At 28.1% G+C, this 10,777-nt stretch overlaps 1 protein-coding gene across 1 annotated transcript; it reads left to right on the forward strand.

Moving 5' to 3' along the window:
* The first annotated feature begins 1,732 nt into the window (after positions 1-1,732).
* LOC123296125 lies at positions 1,733-9,247 on the forward strand. The gene is made up of 9 exons (XM_044877587.1): positions 1,733-1,822; positions 1,898-2,102; positions 2,154-2,427; positions 2,581-3,029; positions 3,279-4,869; positions 6,114-6,307; positions 7,336-7,505; positions 8,460-8,578; positions 9,029-9,247. Exons 1-9 carry the CDS (start codon positions 1,733-1,735, stop codon positions 9,237-9,239), a joined length of 3,303 nt encoding a protein of 1,100 aa, XP_044733522.1. The 3' UTR covers positions 9,240-9,247.
* Positions 9,248-10,777: the final 1,530 nt, after the last annotated feature.

The following is a 10,777-nucleotide window of genomic DNA, read 5'->3' on the forward strand; positions in this document are numbered from 1 at the left end:
TCCATTTCTATTGAGAGACTTCGGGTATTATCGGCCTGCATTCTTAATTATACAATAATAGAGATATATTTTTTATATTTTTTACTATTATAAAATAATATTAATATGATTAAAAATATTTTTGTATCATTTGATTATATTTATGTATTTTTATCATTTATTAATCGAATTTATTACAAATATTAATATAGAATTTTTTTCATTTGTAAAATTATCAAAAGTTTGTATGTACATCATGTAACTTCCATTATTATGTGTGCAGTTTTTAAATTAATTGCGTAGAAGTAAAAAAAGTAAAATAATATATTAATATCATTCTTGACTCAATTTTAAGGATAAACATTATTTACTAAAAATTACGCACGTTTATTGCATATCAATATTATTACTTGATCGGGAGATTCCAGAAATCGTGTAGTTTCTCCCGACTCCCGATATCAACATAAATTCATCAATAAATTAAAAAATTTTGGATTATTTATTTCATTCAGATCGTTTTAATCACTCGTTTTAAGCAGCTTTCATTTTAAATTATTTGAAGGATAATTATTAAATTTTTAACTATGGAAAAACTGGGCATACAAAACGTCGAAAAATATCGTACAGTATTATGATTCTGTGATATAATTAGATATTAATTTTACTATCTCTCGACTTTTCGGAACTTTGAATGGCAACCCTATACGCAAATATTTTATATTTGATGAGCTGTTTCCTGAATTTTTTTTGTATTTATGGAAGCACGCTTAATATAATTAATTTTTTTAAAAATGCAGTTGTTTATAAGGAAATTTTGTTCCAAAAATACACAAAGAATTCATTTTACAATTGGATGGGTATTTCTGAATTACTGCCCAAAATCTCATAACAAATAGCGATTTTTTGATGGATTTCAGACTATTTCTTAGAAAATATTTATCTTATAGTGAAATGATTTGGATTTGTGTTACTTTTGGGCTCTAATTATTCTAAAAAATAAAAAGACCGAGGCCAACTTTTTTACGATTTTTTAAGTTAACCGATTCTTTAAATAACAAAAACATAACTAAGTAATTGATATTTAATTAACTCTGTACGTTGAACTTCAGTGTATATTCTCCGTATAAATAAAAAATATCAGATATTAAGATAGCCGCTTGCTTACTTCTTGTAATCAATGAGATCTTTCTAAAATGAAATTTTGATTTGGAAAACATTAATCTGAACCATTCTGTAACTAGTATGCAAGGCACAATGGAAGTTGTGAGGGCAAATTTAAAAGAAATAATAAATATAATTCAGCTACAAATTAAAAAAAAATTCAAATAAATTAGTTTTTTTTTTGGTAAAATGTAAATATAATATTAAATTAAAAATTATTAATGTCTATCATTCATGAAAACATTTTAAATTACGTACATTTTAAAAATAATTTTCATGAAACAAAGTACCATTTATTTACATTACGTGGCAGCACCTATTTGAAATAAAAATAAATTGATGAGCGTATATGGCTTTCATATTATTTTCCACAGAATGTAAGTGTTTAGGCTACAATGTTGTCAAATATATAAATATAAATGAATAAATTCTTAATAAATAAATAAATAGTGAATATTTGTGCTGTAAATAGAAATGTTCAAATAATATTTAATTAAGTTATAAACGTAAGCATTCATTAGCAAATAATATCAATTACATTATAAATGAACATTTCAAAGATACATAAGAGATTAATTTTGTAGAATTCAACATGGATAATAAATATTGTCGTATTCAGGAAGTAAATTCACCAACTGTATATCCAAAATTTCCACAAATGCCGAAAAGACAATCATTAATTGTATCTCATCATACATATGAAAAATATGAAAATAATGAACAAGCAAATGTTAATTATAAAACAAGCGCCTTCAAGAATTTTACACCATCTCGAAAGGTATTTTATACACCAGAAATTGATTTTAACCTTTCTGATTCTGAATATGGTAGCTTAAAGAATGAAAAAAGTTTTAATCATTCGAAAACGTCGATTGTCCGAAAAATATGTGATTCAACAACAGATATACCATCAATAAAACATTTAAAAGAAGTTTCACCCGAACCAAAAATTTCAACAACGTGTCAAACATTTAAAAATGTAATACAAAATAATAATTGTGAATCATCATCAGATTATACACCAAATTATATGCAAGAAAATCGTTCAATACCATTTAAGAAACGATACATTATGAAATTACAGGAAACAGATAACTTGATCATTAAAAAACCACCTATTTTAAACGTGTCAAACAATAGAAATAGTTCACATACAGGTTTAAGTTACACATCATCCAGCTCGTCCATATCACAAGCAAATGATAAAACACAATACGAAGATCTTTCTGAATCAATAACAAAAGTGAAATCATGGAATGCTGATTTTGAGACTGCATATAATAATGAGTATGAAGCAAACGAATTTAATGATGAATTAATTGAGAAAATTCATGAAGATAAACTTCACTATGAAAATAATTTATTACGAAAAAATAATAAATCGAATTACTCAAAATTATCGAATTTTGATAAAACTCGAATTATTCATAATGGTTTTAGCATGCGAATTAATGAACAAGGTTTAAAAACGATCAATATTCATTCCGGAAAAATGTCGATCGATAATCAAGGTTGTAATTATCAATCAATTACATGTCATGGTACAACTAAACACCACAATCTTGAATCACCACCAATTCAAGCAAAAAAACTAAAGTCTAATAATTTTAGTTTAGCAACCAGTTATTCGGGAAAAAGTTCATCGAATATGAAACGATATCGTAAGAAAATTAAATTCGCTGATACACCACTTAGTCCGGAAACAACGAAACGTAATGAATTTTATTCATATCTTCAATTAAACGTGAAACCACAGTTTCGAAGTGATGGAACACCTTTAGAACCCAGTCGACGTTCAGTTCGTGTTAAAAATATTGAAATCAATAAAGAACGAGATCGATCGATATCAGAAGAGATTAAACCAGAGAAATCAAATCCACCAGAAATATGTGTTAAAAAACAAGAAATCAAAAAATTATTTGTCAAACCAAAGTTATCGAAGCTAACGAAAAATAATAATACAAAAAATGTAAAAACAAAATTGTTACGAAATGATTTAAAAAAGAAATCGAAATATTCGTCAATTATACAAACACGTCGTTCATTGAAAAACAGTATTAATTTACGATCAAATCGAAAAATTGTCAATTTGATTAATAAACAAACAAAGAAAAAATCTGATAAAATTATTGATAAAGTAAAAAGTAAAATTGAAGAGAATGGATTTAATGAAATTGGATTTTCTGTTGTTGATAAAGAAACATCGTTAAAATCTGAATCGATGTTGTTGTTAGCTAAAAATGAAATTGATAAATCATTAGAACAATTTAATAATTTAAGAGCGTTAATTTGTAAGAATGATGTCGATGATAATAAAAATAAAGTGGAGAAAAAACTTGAGAAAAAAATATTAGTTAAGAAAAAATCACGAGATGAATCAGATACTGTATTAAATCATATTAATGGACCAGTTACACGACATTCATTTGCGGTAATCCATAAAACACTAACACGTGGATCACATACAAAACTACCAAAATTAAATTTGGACGCTGTTATGAAACGAATGTACAACAAGCATAAACCTAGTAAAATAATCGTACCGAAAGTACGATCAAAATCGTGTTCATTAGCTCAAAATACCGAGATAATAACAAATATTGAATCAAGATTAGAGAATATTAGCATACGTCGTGAAAATGTTAGTAATTTATTAAATGCTGTGAATAATGAAGTTCTTAAAGTACAAAATAATATATTAGAATTATCATCGCAAAATTCATGTTACGAGGATGATTTTAGCGAATGTAGTAAAGTTTCTGAACATAGTTTTCGTGGTTTTGGAACACCGCTAAATGGTGGCACATCATCGAGTGGAACAACTTCTGTATCATATTCCGAAGTGAGTTCATCACACAATGATAAATGTGGGATTCGATCACAGAGACGATATTCATTACCAACATATATCAGTAATGAACGAGAATTAAAATTAAATGATTTAATTTCACCTGATTTACCAATTAAATCATCCCCTATTTGTACAAATGATAATAATTTAGTGTGCCATCATAATTCAGTAGAAGACTTACTTAATAGTTCCATGCAAATAGAAGAATCATCACCGAAATTCATACCATTATCACCGCATCCAGTTCGTCCATTTCATCAAATTTTTAATAAACGAATACAAAAGCAACAAACGAATAATGCACCTTGTATATTTGGCAGTGAAACAAATGTTTTATATTCAAATTTTTTCTCGGAAGAATGGAATATGGTTAATAATTCGAGTAATAATTATTCAGAATATATACCAATTTTACGGCAAACAATACAAGATAAACTGAATATTAAACAAAATAAAATATTAATGCCACATATCAATAAATCGGAACAGCATGTTGTGGATATTTCAAATGATGGGGGACAAGTATTAAGTGTTCATTTTTTAAATAGTACGCTTATGATTGTACAGGATAAATGTATAAGTTTTTGGCAACAAACGCCATTGGGTTATATGCTTGGTGCTCAAAATATGTGGTTATCATTGGGTAAAATTCAACGATTAAATTTTGAAGTTGGTTATGTAAATATTCGTTGTGTATCACAGAGTTGTTTAAGTTCAGATAATGCAACAGCATTTATTGAATTATGGGCAAAGGAGCATAAATCGGAACGTAGAGAGCGACCGATTACGGATGTGTTTGCGGTTGTTTATTTTCATCAACAAACGAAAAAAGGAAATATTTTAGATAAGAAAGTTATACAACTTGAAAATACTAAAAGGTATATAACAACTTTAGTACTTTTTTTAAGTCTAATAACTTCAGCTTTGAAAGAATGTATTACATTGTGAAGTTTCAATTAAAGAGAGCGTGAATCTCTCCTCTTATTATGTAGTTTAGACCAGGACTTAATTTGAGGCAGGGCGTTACGAAAAGGCATTCCGGCACTTTTCTATTATAGTATGGCTAGAGATTTTTTATTGTACTTGTTTGGTAAATCCAAATTATTCTACGGCACCTCAATCGTGCATTAGTTTTAGGGATACCAACTCGTCAGTTTTGGACCGGATTCTCCGGTTTTCAAACCATTTCATCGGTCTCCGGTTTTCGAAACAATCTCCGGTTTTTTGGTCCTTTTCACAACAATATTTTGTATGATTTTCTAAAAACGTTAATTATATTTATTTTTTATAATACAGTAGAATCTCGATAATTCGAATTTCAAGGGAAATTTAAAAAATTTTGAGTTAACCTAGTTTTCGTCTTAAGGAAAACATCCCTTTTAGATTTTATTGCTATGAGTTCGGGAAATTCCAAATAATAATATATCTTTTTCATTCATATATATTTTATTAAATTCGACTTACGAAGTTTTTTTTTTTTTAAATTAGAGTTATCAAGTACAAATATGCACTATAGATACTTCCTAGAGAAACAATATTTTGCTCGAGTTACAGGGGGCGTCGCAGATCAATGCACTAAGGGGGGAGCAAGATTAGAGATACAGAATACGATTTATAAGGGGGCGGGAATAATGAGACTCCCTGGTTACTAAAAAAGACAAAAAGTTATTATTATTTCCGCTTGTTTTGATTTTTTGAGCAACAAATAAATAACTAAATCACTGCAAGACTAATGAGGTATTTTTAAAATTCTTAGACGAGGTTCAGATTTGCTAGCTCCTATATTACATAGGGGGATATAAAAGTTAGATAATGATGTTAAACAGTCTTGAGTAGAGCCTACACTTAACCAGTTTCTATCAACACATTTATAAATACGAAAAATCAGTTTTTGTTCAATCGAATTTATAAATTTATTGGGTTTTAATTAAATTGCACTCGGGATACCTTATGGCCCATCATGAATTAATTTTGTCACATAACACTTGTCATAATAACACTTGATATAAAAATCTGAATCCTAGTTATCCTCGATAAGATCCCATGTTCATAAAATGAACCCCATGTAACTTATGATTTTGGCATCAATTATTTTTAATGTGTAAAATTTATTCTATTACAGTTTTGCTCAAGATGTGCAATTTGTATGTTTAAAGTATGGACGTAGTATCATTATTAGTTGGAGAGATCAATTCGCAAGTCCTCCAAAATCACAAATTCGTCGGTATCAGTTAGCAGTTGATTTTCAAACTATATCAAATGTCATGGAAATGGAGTCAGTGGAACATTATGTTAGTGAATTACATGATGTCAATGGTAAGTTTTATACCTATTTTTTAAAGAATTTTTAAAAAAATATTCCATACTTGAATAGAAAATTTCATAATTTATTTTTTAAAAGAAAGTTCAATCCAAAATTATAGTACAAAATGGGAAAATTTATACATATTTTATATCATTACATTACTATTGATCTATTTATTACTAGGGAACAAAGGAACTTAAGTTTCTATATTGTAGATAGACGACAAATTCTTGACGTTTGTTTAATACTTGAACTCCTAGACTTCTTGCATTAGTATATGTCGATAAGACGATGTTGTATATATGACTAATAACTAGCGGCCTGAATGATATTCAGTCGTATTGTCTAATACAACATTTAATAAAATGGCTGGCTGATGTTTAGGCCATTTATACAATAATAATGTGACCATTTGACAAAAAAAGATTAAATATCTGACATTGAAGTTTATTTAACTGTTGTCGTAACTGTTTGTTTGAATGGCTGAATATAATAGTGCCGTTTAGTAAAAAGGTTACCCTGTGAATTATATATATATGAATTGCGCTATCTTTTTTAGAAGTCTGATTTATTCAATTACTTCTTGTATTTTTAAAATATCATTGGTTACATTTTTTTAAATCTTGATTATCTAGACTGCTCTTTAGAATAAGGTGGTCAGCGGTATTTTGAAGACATAAGAAGTTCTTGAACCTCTTTACCATCGATAATTGAGTGTACAGCAACCACCTAACTTACGTATATAAAGTAACTTCTCGTTTATTCGAAGTAATGTGTGGAGCAGGTACCTCGGATAAGAAAAGTAATACACGCGTACAGCAAAGCGTCTTTATCCGAATTTTCCGTACACCTCAATTAATATTGAGTGCTCAGATAAACCCGTTGACTCGAGGTTTTACTGTATACTAATACAAGAAGTCTACCGCACTATTAACAGTTAACAGTTTTAGTTATGGTAAATTACGAGAAAATTCGTTTTTTGTTATTCCAAATAAATATTTTATTTAAAATTTTACGTTTTCTCTGTTGTATTTTTTAGAGTGCTTTGAAATGATTTTGGGAATTGGCGATCATCAAGTATCTATTTGGCATTTACTTCAAGGAAAATTAGTTACTACGGTGACTATACATAATCCTTTGCCTATTCATGAACAAATTAATGGTAATCAATATTACGATATTAATTGTGTTTGGGCGTTATGTGATCGCGTAAGTATTTATTTGAAGTATTTTATTTCTATTTAATTTTAAGTTAAATCATTATTTTGAAAATCTTGATTGTCCAAGGTGTCGTAAAATCGTTTCCCCTTCCAGAAGAATGTGTATTTTTCGTATCAAGTTTTGACGCCAGGGCTGTAATTGAACAGACATCACTTAAATATCAGACACCGATCACTCCTATTAATGAAATTTAGCTTGATCTGAGTGGTCACAATACGGGAATTATTAGGGAATATGATTAACTGATTATCGATCGACTGACATTAATTATTCTATGCAATCAACTATTTTTAACCAAATCACAAACACACATTTTATGATATTTTTGATTTTAATGATACCTAATTTTTGGGATTTTGTCGGTACGCTTAAAAAAATTATTATTAAGTAAATAAAATTTTTTGTTGTATCTTTTTTTGGAATACATAGAATAAACAAACGAAAAATTTTAAAATCTAGTTCATTTGTCGCTTAGAAGAGTATTTCTCGAAAATCACTGTAAAATTCTCCACGGTAGAATTTGCATAGAATTTCGTGCAAAATCATAAAAAATACTCGACTAATCGCCTATTAAGAAACGCCGATAAATACTTTAATAAACTATACTTGATCAATCGCCGATAAATGGTTAAATTAACCTTATAAACTGAGTTTTATCAAATTCCCAAAAAAAAGCAGATTTTTTCGATTTTATAAAATTGGGTACCCTTACGACAATATTGCAAAAAATCGAGACAAATATTTTGTCCTTTTACGTAATACAATTTCTACCAATTTAAATAACAAAGATAATACAAAATAAAATTTATTGGGCAAAAAATATTTTTTTTTAATTCAAGGCAAATACATTTTCTTAGTTTTAAGCCATGTGCATAATTTTTGATATTATTAACAATAAGAATTAAGACATAGTTTTAAAAAACAAATTTTTTTTCATTCTAGGGTTTTCTATTCCTAATCAATAAAACGGATAATAATGTTTTACATTTAATTGCCATAAATGGTTTGCGCAAAGATTGGAAAAATTTACAAAAATATAAGATTCCTGCTGATCATACAGAGTAAGTAGAGATTTTAAAAGAAATATATTGTATGTGATAAGAGTTTATTAGTAATACTCCTGTTTAACTCCTGTTTATTAAAAGCCACGATGTAGTTAAAATAGATAAAGCCCAAAATTAGCATCTATCACTGTCAAAAACAATGAGTCAGTCACCGCTAAAATCTGAACTCTAAAAGGGAACTTTTCGGATATGAGAAGTAAAAATATTGTTGGTTAGACCTTGATAATAGCTTCTGTACAAAAATGACATGACGAAATATACGCAGGCCGTACGATGCTCAATGTGTCGCTGGGTCAAAGGTCGAAAAATTTTTTCAATAATAAAATTTATAATCAATAACAATAAATTTAAGCTGTGACTCTTTTTTACGAAAAACGCTCTTAACATACATGTGTATGACGTGAAAGTCAGTGATACTAAATTTGAATTATCATAATTTTTTTCTAGAATACAAAGTGTTGGAATCAATGGTGGAGTTCTACTAGCTTGTTCTAAAAAAGGAATCGTTTGCTGGTCATTACAATCAGGTGCAATGTTAATACAATGTCCTACAGGATCAAATATATCGTTGTATCCATCTGATACATACATCTCGTTAATCGATCAACATTTAAATGTTGCTATAAAAAATATATTTGCGTTTTTACTCGAAGATTAAATTTAAAAAAAATCTATAATACTGCAAAAATGAATTTATTGAATATTAAGTATAATATTATTATATAAAATGTACTGTAATAAAATTATTAGTACTAGGATAATAAAATTATTTAATTTATGTAATATAAATTTTAAATAAATTTATTTTGATTACAGTGATAAAATGATAATTGTGAATTAAATGAAACTATATTATTAGTTCATATTTTAATATAATATTTCAATGTTTACTTTGTTTGGTTTTTTTTTAATTTGTAGATTATAAGCATGATTAGATAAGCACCTATTTATAATCAAAAAGTGATCCCCTCTATATTAAATTTAAAATATCATACTTTTTATACCATGTATATGAAATATACCAAGGTATACTAAGTTTAGTCCCAAGTTTGTAACGCTTTAAAATATTGATGCTATGAACTAAACTTTGGTATAGGTGTTCATAAAATCACCCCAATAGTCCATTTCCGGTTGTCTATTTGTCTGCCGCCTGTTCGTTTGTCATCACGATAACTCAAAAATGAAAAGAATATCAAGCTGAAATTTTTATAGCGTGCTGAGGACGTAAAAAGTGAGATCGAGTTCGTAAATGAGCAACATAGGTCAATTGGATCTTGGGTCCGTAGGAACCAGCTTGTAAATCGTTAGAGATAGAACAAAAGTTTAAATGTAAAAAATGTTCCTTATAAAAAATAAACAACTTTTGTATGTTTTTTTCGTAAACATCATTGTTTACCCGTGAGAGCGCATATTATGCGCAAATTGTATGGTATGTATTATAGGGGAATATCAGTTATATATGTGTGACATGTATGTATGTGTACTGTGACAGAGTAATCAACAGAGTCTATTCATGGTGCTCCAACAATTAACTCAGTCAATTGTTTGTTTTACTACAATATAAATTAATATAAGTGTTAGTTTAAGAACCGAATTAAGATCGACTTTCACCCATTTGTTTACCGAATGAAAGTTATTTCTTATGAAATATAAAAGGTTAATCAATATCCCTGCAAAATGTTGCCTAGAAAAATGAGGCTTAGACTACCATTAGTAGAAATACCAAGAGTAAAATTTATTGAAATTTTTTTGCCGAATTATCGCATTTTTACAGTCATCTGTTAATTCATTGAATTGCATATCAAAATGAAGATAATTTTATTTCAAATACTGGTATATTGTTCACGAAATATCAATAAAAAAGATGTTTGCAAGTTTTCGAATTTTTGATATCTTATTAAATGGTCAAGACTACCATATTTTCTTTAGGTAACCCAATACAAGGATATTTGTTAACATTTAACATTTCATATAAGAAAAACTTTCATTCAGAAAACAGATGGGTGAAGGTCGACTTTAATTTAATACCGACTCCTGTACTATGGGATTATTATAGAAAGTTTGGATATGCATCTTTAAAGCATTTTCTCATTTGCATGAGAATATGTGGTTGGTAACGTTGCTTTTTCATCGAATATATACCATAGACGTGATACGCATTACTTTGACAAAGAGAGAACGCTGCCTAAGTGGCTT

Source organism: Chrysoperla carnea, chromosome 3 (genome assembly GCF_905475395.1).
Source record: "Chrysoperla carnea chromosome 3, inChrCarn1.1, whole genome shotgun sequence".
Taxonomy (NCBI): domain Eukaryota; kingdom Metazoa; phylum Arthropoda; class Insecta; order Neuroptera; family Chrysopidae; genus Chrysoperla; species Chrysoperla carnea.